A 14,555-nucleotide genomic window follows, 5' to 3' on the forward strand; every position below is an offset into this window, starting at 1 on the left:
AGGTATTTCTGAGTTTTGCACATGTCACAGAAATGTATTTACAGCTCTTTTTCAAAATATATTTATCAGATCTCAGACCTACTCCCGAGAAAGGTGTATGAAATGGGATTAAAGCGTGGGCACCATACAGTATTAAAATCTGCTAACTGTCTCATAAAATTTAACAGGTATTTTAACCTGGAAAGCATCAGCAAAAAGTCCTCCACCTGCAATACATAAATGGCTCGAAGTCCTCTTTTTGGACAGACAAAAACTGCCAGAGAAACCTGTGAAAAACAGAGAGGTACTGGGATTTTGAGTTTGTGAATTACACCAACAACAGGTGACTAAGATAACTTTACATGACTTTATTTAACAAAACCATATATTTACAGTTGAAAAAAGTTCCAGTTTGATACACATATCTAAACAAACGTAGTAACTACAGTAACCCAATTTAAACATGATGTACAGGGGATGTATCAACAGTTCTCTGTATGTCATTCTACTTCTTAAAACATTCAAAAATAACCTGTTACAAGGTACCGTTTTTTCCCGAATGAAATTGTTTACTAAGCGAAATAATGTTAATGACTGATTGCAGATTGAAGTTGCAAAACTGCTTTATTATAAAGTGCAGATTGTACAGAATCCCAAAGCTGGTTGAAGTTTTCTAGTTTCTCTGATCTGCTGCACCTACAGTGGTACTTCTGTGTATTGCAGCAGTTTTATTTTTCCTCAAACACAAGAAGAAAAGAAAGTTTGCCTGATGGGGACATTTGCTCAATGAAAGAAAATCTCATGCATCTTGTTACAGATACTCTCAAGCACCTGAACAATGAAATTGTCAAATTCTTTAATGCAATTCCCTGAATTTCTTAAGGAAGATTTCTGTAACAGCTAATTAAGAGATTTGGTATGCTGCAAGAAACTTAAAAAGCTCACTGGCAAGTAATTCTATGCCCTTACTACTCATCTCTGTTTTTTATCAAAATTCAAGCGTTGCCTTCAAATCAAGTTACTAAGAAGTTGAAACAACTGCATGTTTAGGCAGGTGATTATTTTTTCACATGTATTTTGTTTGAAAACAAACTGTGCAAAGCTCCTTATTGCATTGCTGTTTCTTCATTAAAGAACATACCTTATATACACAAAGAACTCATTTAGAAAATATATACAACTTCTAAGAACAGAAAGATCAAATCACAAAAACAAAATAATTACATTTGCAAGTAACAAACAGTGCACGAGTGTTGCAGCAGGCCTTTTTCCCCACAGCTGTGCCCACTGTCACTGTTACATTCAACATCTTATTGAGACAAGAAAAAGAACAGGCTGTCGATGGCTGCCAACATACCTAAGTAGCTAAAAAATGCGTTTTTAACCAGACAAATGAGCCACACTTGTAGACTTGCTTCAAAAGGAAATACAAATGTGGTTGCAGTGAAGACTTAAATTGCAAAGCCAGTTACAGTACCACCTACAAATGTATACTGAGGAAAAAGTTCTCTCCGTGTTTAACAAACCGTTTAAAAGCATAGTGCAAATGTTTTGGGTGGTAGGCCTCTCGTATCCTTCGTGGAAAGGCATATTTGTTGTAGCAATAGAAAAAAGTAATATTAAAAAACACTTACTGACCTTCCTGCTTTCTACTGCACTTCAAAGCAATGTAGCATACAAGTACCAGTCACTGGAGAACCTAAGATGTACAAATTCTGGGAGAATTAACACATTTCCTATCAACACCTTAACGTCTATTTTCAGTAAGTGATGACCTAGAAGAAGTCTTGTGGAGCAATTAAGATGACCAACAAAAAATCCACATCCATTACACCAGGTACACAAAGTGAACAGGAAAAGAGGTCAATGAGGTATCAGGCTTGCAGGCTGCATTTGCATTACACATCTTTCAAGGTGATTATGAGTCCTCACTTACCAGGGAATCTTGTTCTCACTCTTCTTAATATTCCAATCAAACTATCCCTCACAGAAACGCTGTCTTTACCAGAAGACATTTCCTTGATTAAGTCCCACAGTACTTGACATTAAATGTGGAGTTGAGCAGTGTACAACTATTCTTCTCATTGTTTCATTCAGACTATGCCAAAATAATCAGCATAAACCAGACTGAAGAGCATTGGGAAACCGCTGACCACACATCTGGAGGGTTTAGCAACCTCTGTTTACAGTTAACACAAATATTGCTTTAGTTACATTTCCCTTTTCAACGATGGTGACTATAAAATAGATTTTATACTACACACTATGCAATAAACATTCTTGTGAAGCAGAGGCACTCGTGATTTGCCCTTCAACTGGAGGCAGAGGGGATCTGAGATGTGTTAGGGGTTTATGTAGCCACGGTTTGCTGTTGGTTAATTTGCTCTCATGTATTAGAGGCCAGATAAAAGGCTCGGAATGACAGGTTGTACTTATCCTGATGGTGTTTGTCTGGCATATTTCCCAGTAAACTTCTTTCACTTGTCACTGTATCATCAGCTCCACATTACGCTTTCCCCGGAGCAGCAGCAGCAGGTCCAGGAGATCCCACAGAACCTTTTCTTTCCAGCAGCAGCATTGCAGAACCTGACTGCTCTCCTCACCCTTCCTCCCCAGCTTTGCCAGGGAGCAAAGCTGGTTTTAAAGTAACTATCAAAATTGCTTTTAACCATTTCTCAGTTTATCTGCTCAGCCCCCAGTTTTACCAGCATGACTGGAGACATGAAAACATGCCTTTAGTGGTATGTGACTGGCTTTAACCAGAGGAGAGAGAGTACAACTGGGAAATGATGCCAGCTTAACACTAGAACCCTCTGGGTGAGCTTAGGATCTAGTCTGATTAATGGAATTTCCTTCATATGCATCCAGATTCAAAACAAATTTCCAAGGCATCTTGAAGAATAATTGGTTTTGCACTGCTAGCGTGACTTCTCTTTCAAGGTTACTTTCTCTTAACTTTTTCTTATTAAAGAAAGGAATGTAGTTCTACATCTACATGATTTCTTTGGTAAATGGGACCCACAGCCTATAAAATAGAAGCATTTCTAAAGAAATGGTCCTCACATCATTTAACTATAAATTCCAGCACCAGTTATTTAAAATTCAGATCCAGGGACTTTTATAGGTATTGGAAATATATCCTGCCTAAGAATGAAACAGAGGAATAGCTTTTAAAGCAACCAACATTGCAGAACGTCCAGTCTTTGAAAACATCAAAGGAAAGAGACTCAGAAAAAGCCAAAGCCTTGGTATTATTTTGTTTCACTGCTCTCATCAGAAGTACAGAATGTTGTAATGCTCTCCACAGCATATGCACATACCACTAAAAGTTTAAGGCTAAGCCTAGGTTTAGTTTATAAGGGGTTTATCCCCTGATTTCCTTTCTTTTTTTTTTTTCCTCTTTCTCCTCCTTATTTTTTTTCTCTCCCCTTTAAGGCTATCCTACTACTAAAGAAACCTCAGAAATAACACTTTGATTTGCAGGCTCATACATGTCAAACAGTACTCGATAGTTTTGCCACTTGAGCTCTTTTCCTTTGAGTCACAGGAGGCAAACCCAACGTTAACGTTTGAGTGAAGGGCTTCCTTTCTCCATTTCCCGGTTATCCTTCTGCAGAGCAGCCAGGATCTAGACATTTCAAGGAATGAGAGAGAAGAAAAAGACTAGATTTAAAAAATGACTCAATAGATCATTGTCTGAAGAGTTTCCAATTTAATTATGTCTGAGCAATACTGTTTTAACTATTAAATGTAATCAAATTTACAGAACCTCTCCACTGACAGAGACCTCTCCCGTAAGCCCTTGGATAGTGATGGATTTAACAAAGATTTAAGGTCCACCTCCCCCCAACAGACACTTTTGAAGCCTGTTACTTGGGGTACTTGGCAGAACAGGACCCCTGTCCCTCCTTCCCTGCAAAGGAAGCAGCAGGAGGCTGAGAATTTACTTGGAATGCAATCCTCACGCACACACGACAGACACGTTGCAGGAAGGTGAGTGAGGTCAACTGAGTGAGGAATGAGAGACTGGGAGGATACTTGTAGGGACTGGCTGAAAAAAGTTCTTGAGCAAAGAAACAAAGCTGGATCTGTGCTGATGACTCAGGACCAAGGGCAGAGGTGGAATGCCAGCTCCTCTGTGAGGAAGGGGGTGTCAGGGAGGACACGCTGTCCCTGTGCCGCTCTCGTGGGCACTGCAGGCTCTGCTCCCTCTCACACACCACACAGGGCTCAGAGGGCTGCGGGCTACTCCTGCTGGGAAGGTGAGAAATCCTCACCTCAAAGAGCAAGCTGGCAATCCCCAGCACCTGCAGGCAGAGATTTCTACCCCAGGAAAGGACCATAAACACCCAGTTGCAGCCGAATTGCCCCAACTACCACATTTAACATCACCTTTCAGTTTCACTGCAAAAAGATAGTTGGGTAGAACGGGCAGAGGTCTGTTACAGAACCACTGGTGAAGTGGGCTGTATTACTGCTTTGAAAAAAGAAAAAATAATAAAAAAGGAGGGTTCCACTCTCCAGCATGAATGGCTGTTACAGCCACTTAACCATTTTCACATTCAGATGACACATCCTTTTTCTTTAAGCTGGAATTTAGCTGAAATTACAGTGATGAGAGTATTTCTGAAATCACATGCCAAATTCCAATAAAGAAGTCAGAGATGCAATCACTTCTGTACAGCCCTAAATCTTGCAGAAGAGATCCTGAAGAAAATCAAGATGACAACTGTATGATAACGTGTCCCAACAAATTGTCATCATCTCCCAAAGTGTGAATTTCTGCTTATAAATATCAAGTTGTAATGTTGCCAGCAGCCTTTGTAACTGATAAATTTTAAAAGCTGTGTGACACTTCATCAATTTCACTCAGCATTTCAATTTTGAATGTTGACTGAGCTCTCCCTTTCCAGAGGAGAGTAAGCTCAGGGAATCCACTTACCTCAACCTATGCTAAAAGCATGGAGTGAACTACACAGTCCCACCTACCTCCAAAATCAAACACTAGCTCTGCTAAAATGTTCTTCCAGATGTTGTCAAACCCCATTTTCACGAGTACAGTGCAATCATCAGTTATCAAATATTGACATCCTCTTTACCTGAGCCCATTTTTTGTTTCTGCTTTGCATCTGAATGGCAGCAATAGATGTGAAGAATTCTTCTGAAGGCAAGTCCTCAGGTAGCTTTGTTAAAAACTGGGCTATATGAATGAAGTCCATTTTAGTCAAAATATCTTCAAAAAGTTTTAATATTCCCAGCGCTGTACGGAATAAGAACTCTTCTCCATCACGGCAGAACACATCCCAGACACGGCATGCCAAGTCTAGTGGCAAAGATTTGCTGTACAATGTGAATATCCTGAAAAATGGAACAAAATTTTAAGAGTTACTGGACAAGAAAAACATCTTGGGTAGTCACAGAAGGACACAGACTGACCAGAAGTAAGTTTGAGGCTTCTCAAATATTTATAACTGAATATTCCTGTTTGTTTTTCAGAAGTACTTCTGTTAGTTGCAGCATACCAATCCACAAAACAATATCAAATTGTACAATCAGTAAGGCATCTTGCTATCAGCCTGGGTCTCTGAGTTTGATTTTCTTAGATCACACCAAGGACACAATATACATGGTTTTATGATGGCCAGGCACTGATCACAGGTATAATCAGAGGCCTATTCAATCATCACTTCAGAGTTGAGGATTGATGCAGTTTCAGCTGTGAAAATGCAAAATGCTGAACCTTAAGACAAACTGCAAAGGGAATTTTGTCGATCAGACAACAGAGATGTGTAAAATAAACTCTTGTGTTCTAGGCCTGATTGACTGGCAAAATAACAATAGCATGAATTTTGGAGGAAAGATCAGTTTAACCTCTCATGAGTTGAGAGAAACAGCAGGATGTCCAGAGAGAAGGTGCAGATGGCTGTGATCTGATGGCGGCTCAGCATGGCTGAAGGGATGTGATCCCCAAAGAAAAAGGGTAATAGCAGAAGCAAGAACCTCCTCCAGGTTGCTCCAACTGTGTTTTCATTAACTACCAGGAGCACATTTCTTCCTTCACCAAAATGCTGACAGCCTTGCAGGCAGGAACACCGAGCTGCTCCCCCCTCTCTCTCCTCCATCCAACACTGGCTACACAGCAGAGCACGAGCACTGCCACCAACAATGACCCAACTGCAAGTGAAGGGATTTGAGTTTCCTGGAATCACTTTACAGTATATATGGGAAAAGAGTTACAGGGCTTTTTTTCCTTCAGAATTCAGGGAGAACTTTTTTCCCCAAATGCACTGCACAAAAATCTCTGTAAAACTGCACAGAATTCTCTCCCCAGCAGAGGTCAGCAAAGGCTCAAATTTAAATCAAAACCTTTACATGACATGTCACAAAAAAGTTCAAGTATTTTGAATCGAACAGCAGTTATCCTTTGTTTAAGACTACCCCCTATCCCCTCCAAGTTTTTCATTTAAGAAACTCAGATTTACATTAAAAAATAAAATTAAACAGATACATACATACATGTATATATAGGCACAGAATATGAAATAATGTATTTTCACAGCAAATCCTAATAATCAAAGGTTTTCTGCAGTATCTGCTTTTCACTATGTAAGATTATTTGAATGATGCATCATCAAGTATCCAGCTTCTGTGTGAATCAGCACACGACAGAAGAAAGGGAAAATTTATTCATTTTAGAAACATCAAGACGAAACTAACATTTGCATAAACTCAGGTAGCAAGTGAATTGCAGATTTATGATCCTTAGGATTCTGCTTTTTTCTGGGTCTCTCATTGCAATCTTTTTATAACAAGTGAAAATCATTTAAATTCTGTTCTCCAAAGAGCTAGATTAGAATTATAAAAATAAATAAACAAGAGTCTGTGATTAAAAACAAAAAACAAAACCAAAACAAACAAAAAACCAACACAAAATTGTTCATGTATGTATTCTGCATACCTACACAAATGTGAAAGAACAGCACTGTACAAGCTTCTTTGGGTTACTGGCTGGTGGTGCACTGCAGACTTTATCATCTTTCAATACTTTTGTACAGTCACACGCCACATAAACCTGTCTTGCCACAGAATACCCACACAGCACAGTTAAGAGTTTTGTCTACACACACATGCACAGGAAACAGCAGCAGCTTCTCAATTTAAAAGGAACAGTGTAATAGGAAGCAATTCAACTGAGTCCTTTCCTGGTCACCAAGCAGCAGGCAAACACCCAGCCAGAAATGAGTCCTGGTTAAAGATAAGCAACAATGCCAATTTTTTTGGAACTGTTTCTATTCTCAAAAGCTATTATTCTGTCATGATTCAGACCTAACCTGAATAACCCATGTGTATTAAATCTCCAACTACGTGGAAAATTAACTGTCAGAAGAAAGAACTATTTATTAGAACACTACTTTTGTATGAGAATATTTGCTCACATCAAAAAAGCTGTCACATCAAATAAGGTATTTGCCATTGAGTTCTTTATAATTTGGAAGGAAGCGCCATTTGCAGGAATTTCACGAGGCAATTAACTTGCATTAATCCTTGGATGGAATTGAGGCAGTAAGTCCTAAAAACAGAGACCGGGCCCCCTAGACCAAGCAATGAAACATCAGTAGGAATCACTGCTAGTAATGGATACAGCGATTGCTCCCTTCAAACATTTCCTACTGAAAGACATTTTTTATCAGACATCTGAGCTACTGGGCTGAGACCCAGCTGAAATTTATCACAGCAATAAAGCAGCTGCTCAACCAAACCAGTGATAGCAGTGGCTCTCAGCAGCACTGGCACACTCCCTGCACATTGCCTGCTCCCTCTGTGCTGCGGATGGTTTTCTGTCTGCAGGTCTCTTCCAACCCACTGTCAAGTCCCAGGTGCAGACAGCAAACCAACTCACACGGCAGTGGCAGGGTCACAGTAACACAGATGCACCCCACTGGCCTCTCTCTGTTTGGAAAAGGGGAAAAAGAAGTGCCAGAAGCTCCTGCTCCTCCCCAGCCCTGCTTACGATGAACGTGTTCTTTGAGGTAGATCCATGAGGTCCTGGCTCATTTGCTGCTCACAGCAAAAGTGACAACATAATGTTATCAAGAAAGCAGAGCACCTCTACCATGATAATCACAGGCTCTGTGCTTTCATTCCTTTGTTCCTTCTTCCCCCCTACCCTTTTTTCTCTTTCTTTTCTACTTAAAAACTCTTCATAAGATATTGTTACCAAGAGTAATGCAGACAGGTATCCCATATTTCAGATTGGCAACTCATGCACAACACTGATGCAAATCAGATCTTGGATATTTCTTGCACTACACATTCTTTTCTCAGGTCTGTAAATTTTAAAATCATTACAGTGTAAAAAAAAAAAAAAAGTGGAAGTATTTACTTTGTTCCTTACAAGGGAAAAAAAAAGGAAGTAAATATTGTGTAATATAAAACACTGACTGCAACAGAGCAACTTCTTAGCACTCAGCAAACCAGACTGCACTGTAAAATGTATCAATATAATATAAATACTGTGTGTTTCTAAGCAATTTCTAACCAGTCAGAAGCACCCAAAAAGCCCTGCTTGCTAACCTTGCAATATTTCCATTGATTCCACCCCAATCTGCAGCGATATAAGGATAAGCACACTGTAAACTGGGTTGAAGACTGGCATCTTTTGGAGTCTGGTAACAATTCCAATTCAAAAAATCAGGATGTCCCCAAAAAACTTTAGACAGAATTACAGTCCATTTTATTCTTTGATGAGAAGACATACACTTAAAATATCTTAAGCAACATTTTTTGGCAGGAGTGGAGAGTTACTGGCATGACATGGACTATGCTTTTCTTAAAGTAACACAGAGCAAGCTTATAAATATCTTACTGAAAGTGACCATTGAAAATGGCCACACAAAGTGCCTTGGACCTTTATCATAACAAGCACATGGTGTCAATAGAAAGTTCCTGTTCTCAGAGCACAATCACAGTCCATGTAATACTACAGAATCACTGATCAATCCATCAGAACAAACACAGCCTTTGGCTATAATTATTGCCAAAATCATTTTTCTGAGTAGGGATAAAGAGGTGTTTGTACAGCAGCAGCAGGCCATAAATAGACAGCATGTGCCCTTGGCAGATCCACATTATGCTCTGCTCACAAGAGCCTGCAGAACATCAGCTGATAGAGTGAGAGGCCAAAACTGGGCTATTCAGACACACTATTTCCCTCTGTTCTCTGTGAACCTGACTGCACACTGCTCTTTACAGCTCTTTTACACCTGATCCCCTCTACATTCTCAAAAAAAAAAGGGTCAAAACCTGCATAGCCTTTGAGTTCTTTCTGGTGAGATTTATCAGTCAGAGTTTGGGCTTGAAGCACATGGGTCCTTTGGTAAGAGAGACACCTTACTTGTGGCAGGTATCCTCAGACAATCATGCCACTGTACCTTTTTATTAAGCTACTCAGTCCTTGGAGTTTTCCCACCACAGAAGGCAGTGGTGGAACTAAACTGGCAGGGGGGCTCCCCTCTCTAAATCCTCCGCCCAAGAAAGCCCAGAGCAGCAGTGCATCACCTGCACAGCTGGGCCCACCTACCTGCACAGCATTTCTTTTTCTTGGAACACATCCCTTCAAAAATTATTTAAGCACACCATTTCTACTGCCACCCCCTGCAGCACTGCTTACAGGAAGAGGCACAAAGCAGACTAGTTGATTCCACTGTAATTGTGGCAGGAACAGGAGGGTTTCCCAGCAACTGGTCCGTGTGGTACTGGCTCCTGGAGCCCTCCCAGAGCTGGCACCAGCTGAGCTTTGCTGCACACATGCCTGCACAGTAACCACACCAGCCACAGGAATAGCAGCAGGCATCCCTCTGGGGCTCAGAACAAATGCTCATTTAAATAAAAGTAATGTTGTTAGAGCAAGGCTGTTTCACAAAGATTCCTACCTACAGGCAAAAGGTCTGCCTACTCAATGTGACACTGTACCTTATTCTTCCCTGACTTTAAACACAAAGCAGCCACACTTAGTGGTGAAGTAAAAAAAAAAAAAAATCTAAATCTGCTTCCTACAGGATCAAAGTATTTTGAAGTATAAAATATGTCTGCATGCACACACACACATACATCACTTACACACAGATACATGTACCTATTCAAATGAGATACAAAAGTTTTACACAGTTAAATACAACCTGCACTGCCTAACAAAATTAAGGACAGAGTGGTACAAGCTGTCTACCTCAAGACAAGTGTAAAAAAGTTTAATACAAGATTGGGCAGGTCCATCTGGAACAGCCTATATCCCTATGCAAGATCACAGTGTTGTGACTCTCTAGGGACAGGATTAACACAGTAAATTATCCTTGGAATTAAAATAAATGGCTTGAATATGGATGCAGGTAGTCAGCAAGAAACGCTAAGGGCTGTCAGTCCACTGATACAAAGACTTTGAGAAGTGCCATCCACAGTCACTCCTGACTGAAGTTTCTTTCAAGTGCTCTCAACAACACCCACAGAGGGAACAAAAAGGGGACCTGATGTGCTTCAACACTTTAACAACACTTCAACAGAGACTTCACCACTTCGGTTCTTTGCTCACAAGTCTGTAATTTTTTCTTCTTCTGGTGGTTTTTGTTTTGTTTTTGTGTTTGGTTTTTTTTACCCCATATATGTGCTAGGAGAGAACAACTGATCACATAAAGGTTTGCTCAAGAAAATATAATAGTCTATCTACTGAAACTGCTGAAAGGAACATAAACCTTTAACCTTTTTTCTGTTTTTCTACATTTCTGATTTCTGCTGTTGTCCCTCAGGATTTCTCCTTTACAATGAAAAGCTTGAAGTCAGTATGATATTAACATGCCTGCACCATGGAGATGCTTGGTTTTAGTTTCTCCTACATAAGAATCACCTTATTTATGACAGCATCATATTAAACTACTAATCCATAGTATCATAGAACATCCTGAGTTGGAAGGGACCCACAACGATCATCAAGTCCAATTCCTGGTCCTGCGCAGGACCACCCCAAGAGTCACACCATGTGCCTGAGATCAAATGTTTCTTGAACTCTGTCAGGTTTGGTGCTGTGACCACTTCCCTGGGGAGCCTGTTCCAGTGCCCAACCACCCTCTGGGAGAAGAACCTCTTTCTAATATCCAACCTAAACCTCCCCTTACCCAAGTTCAGACAATTCCCTCAGGTCTTGTCTCTGGTCACCACAGAGAAGAGATCAGTGCCTGCCCCTCCTCTTCCCCTCACAAGGAAGTCGTAACTCCAGTGAGATCTCCCCTCAGTCTCCTCTTCTCCAGGTGGAACAGACCAAGTGCCCTCAGCTGCTCCTCATACGGCTCCTCCTCAGGGCCTTCACCACCTTTGTCATCCTCCTTTGGACACTCTCTCATGGTTTAATATCTTTCTTATTTTGTGGTGGCCAGAACTGCCACAATATCCATGGTGAGGCCACCCCAGTGCAGAGCAGAGCGGGACAATCCCCTCCGTCACCTGGCTGGTGATGCTTTGCCTGATGCCCCCCAGGACACGTTTGGCCCTCCTGGCTGCCAGGGCACTGCTGACTCACATTCAGCTTGCCATCAACCAGGACCCTCAGGTCCCTTTCCACAGTACTGCTTTCCAGCATCTCATTCTCCAGTCTGTATGAACATCCAGGGTTTCCCCATCCCAGGTTCAACTCCTGTGCCTTGTCTATGTCCTGTTTGTGAAGTGCCCACCCCCATCAAGTAACACGTCAATGTTATTTCTAGACTGCCTTTTGCTATTGACATTATTATCCATTAAAAATACAATAACCTGGTGATTTCAATGTTGTCTATCCAGTTACTCTCCCACATGTTTACAGTCATCTTATTCTGATATCCCTTTTATTCAGTTGCTTCCTCCACACACTGTTTTTTCACAACATTGTCTGAGGCAATGCAATTTCAACACCTTTCCTCTTATCACTGAACACACCAGCCTCTGTTCTCTTTCTTCCCTTCTATCCTGTCCCAGTACTTTTTCCATACTCTGGGCATAGATCTAGTTCAGTTTAATATTCTCAGCCTTCAGTCATAAAATCCTTCCAATGGTATTTCTCCCATTAAATGTTGGGAGAAATGAGCCTGTACATTACACACCCTCTCATTCCCCTACTCGTGGTGCATTAATATTTAATCCCAGTGTAAAAGCCAAGTCACACAAAACCCAAGTTACACCACCCTCTGTGCAAAAGGCATATGCAAATCAAGGAGCTCAAGCAAAGGCAGCAGGAAGCCTGTAGGGATAAACAAGGACCTCCTGACAAAACTCAAAAAATAAAGAAAGAGGAAGCATAAAAGAGGCTGAATGAGGAGCAGGTGACCCTGGAGAAATGCAGAGACATTGCCTGAGTATACAAAGAAAGAGCTAGGAAATCAAAAGTCTATTTGGAGTTGAATCCAGCAATGGATGTTAACAACAAGAAGGAGGATTTTCCTGCACCAGCAGGTAAAAAGATGCAGGAAAACATGAGCCCATTGCTGAACAGGGCAAGGAACCTGGTGACAAGGGTCATTCAGAAGGCTGTGGTACTCACTGCCTTCACGAAGCCCAGAGCCTCCCAACCAGTGGGAAAGCCAAGTGCAAGAAAACCCTACCCCAGCTGGAGGAGGATCACATTAGGGAACATTTAAATGAATGGGGCATATACAAGTGTGTGGGAAACTGCCTGGTGTTGCTGTGAGGCCACTCTCTATCTCTGAAAGATCCCAGTTATCCAGACTTGAAGGAAACAAACGTCACTCCTGTATTCAAGAGGTAGGATCCTGCAAACTACAGACTGGTTGGTGTCACCTCCATCCCTGAGAAAGTAATGGAAGAAAAAGTCCTGGAGATCATTTAAAAAGTGCAATGGGCAAAAAGGTGATTGGGAGAAGTCAATGTGGATTAAATCAAGCCAAAATCATGCCTGATCAAAGTTCATAGCCTTATTCAATGAGATGACTGGCTTGGTGGGTGAGGGGAGAGAAATGGAGGTTGCATATCTTGATAGCAAGGTTTTCAACGATGTATCCCATAAAATCCTTGCTGATGAACTGATGAAGTATGGATTAGACAAATGGACAGTGAAGGTGGACTGAAAACCAGGTGACACTGCCAAGCTCAGAAGGTTGTCATTAGTGGCATGAAGTACAGCTTCAAGCCAACTCCCTGGTCGTGTCCTCCAGGGTTTGATTTCTTCCAACACTTTTAAATGTCTTCATCAGGGCCCCAGATGATGGGTCAGACCATACCCTCAGCACATCTGCAGGTGATAAAGACTGAGAGGGGTGGCTGATACACCACTCCACTGCGACCCTGAGACACTGCAGGAGTGAGCCATCATGAATCCCATGGCGTCCTGCAAAGGGAAATGCCAAGTTCTGCACCTGGGTAGGAAATAAGCCCAGGTACCAGCACATTTGGGAAACCAACTGGCTGTAAAGCAGCTTCGCAGAAAAGGACATGGAGGTCCTGGTGGACACCACACTGAATTTAAGCCAGCAATTGCAGCAAAGAGCACCACAAATCCTGGGCTGCAGCAGGAGCAGCACTGCCAGCAAGCCATGGCAGCTCATCCATCTACTCAGCACTGATGAGCCAGCACTGGCTTCCCAGTACAAGAGAGACATGGATATACTGGAGCAAGTCCAGCTCACCATGAAGGTGACTGAAGGCTTGGGGCACCTGATACACAGGGAGAGGCTGAGCAGGCTGGGACTGTTCAGCTGGGAGAAGAGATGGCTCAGACCCAAATGTCTAAAAACACTTGGTAGGAGGACGTAAAGAAGACAGAGCCAGACTCTTCCCAGTTGTGTCCAGCGAAAGGACAAGAGCCAAGGAGGACAAAATGAAATACAGAAAATTCCATTTAAACCTAAGAAAATAGAAAGATTGTTGACTGCAAGGGTGGCTGAACACTGGAACAGAGTTGCCTGAAGAGACTGTGGAATGTCCTTCCTTGGACCTTTAAGACCCAGTTGGACAAGGTCCCAGGCACCCTGCTCTAGCAGGGTTAGACTACATGATCTCCAGAAAACTGTTCCAATGCCCCAGCAATTCTATGATCCTACGAAAAGTCATGTATTCAAACCTGGAGCTGTCGGATTGGACTGTTTTACTTTAAATGTATTTCTGTCTAATAGATGAGTAACATGTTCAGTGCTACCAATTAGGTCTTAAAGATCAGGATACTGCCAGTGTGGTTCAGCTAGAACTGCAATAACAGTACAAATGTTCTCCAAAATAATAACTTATTAATCTCAGGGGAAAAAAAAGTTGTTACCACTGGGCCCTTAATTCTTTTACTAAAGGTATTTGGCAGATACCCGAGAACAGAAACATATGTCAACAATTAAAGGGCAAACCAATCTTTCACAAAAAAGCTTTTATGTAATCCCAAAACTAACAACAAAGTCTTGCTGAAAAGAGACATTTTAACTGCCCCAAACCAAAGTTTGGTAGCCACAAATGCAAACATTCAATTTGAAATGCCTAATACCACACTGAAATTTGGCAGAAGTGCAATTAAGATCCTTGTCTTTTTTCCTCTCCAAGGAAAAAGGTTCTGAGTA

At 41.5% G+C, this 14,555-nt stretch overlaps 1 protein-coding gene across 2 annotated transcripts in view; it reads right to left on the minus strand.

The window, feature by feature from the left end:
• Positions 1–332: 332 nt before the first annotated feature.
• TBC1D14 (TBC1 domain family member 14) overlaps positions 333–14,555 on the minus strand; it is a 69,505-nt gene continuing 55,282 nt past the window's right edge. For both annotated transcript variants that reach the window (XM_050338191.1, XM_050338192.1), the window contains 2 exons: positions 5,079–5,337; positions 333–3,607 (listed from right to left, as the gene is read on the minus strand). In XM_050338191.1, the coding sequence (XP_050194148.1) occupies positions 3,542–3,607; positions 5,079–5,337 (325 nt within the window). In that variant the 3' untranslated portion in view covers positions 333–3,541. The remainder of the gene's footprint in view (positions 3,608–5,078; positions 5,338–14,555) is intronic.

This window comes from Myiozetetes cayanensis, unplaced genomic scaffold (genome assembly GCF_022539395.1).
Source record: "Myiozetetes cayanensis isolate MyiCay16 unplaced genomic scaffold, myiCay2020 scf7, whole genome shotgun sequence".
Lineage (NCBI taxonomy): Eukaryota > Metazoa > Chordata > Aves > Passeriformes > Tyrannidae > Myiozetetes > Myiozetetes cayanensis.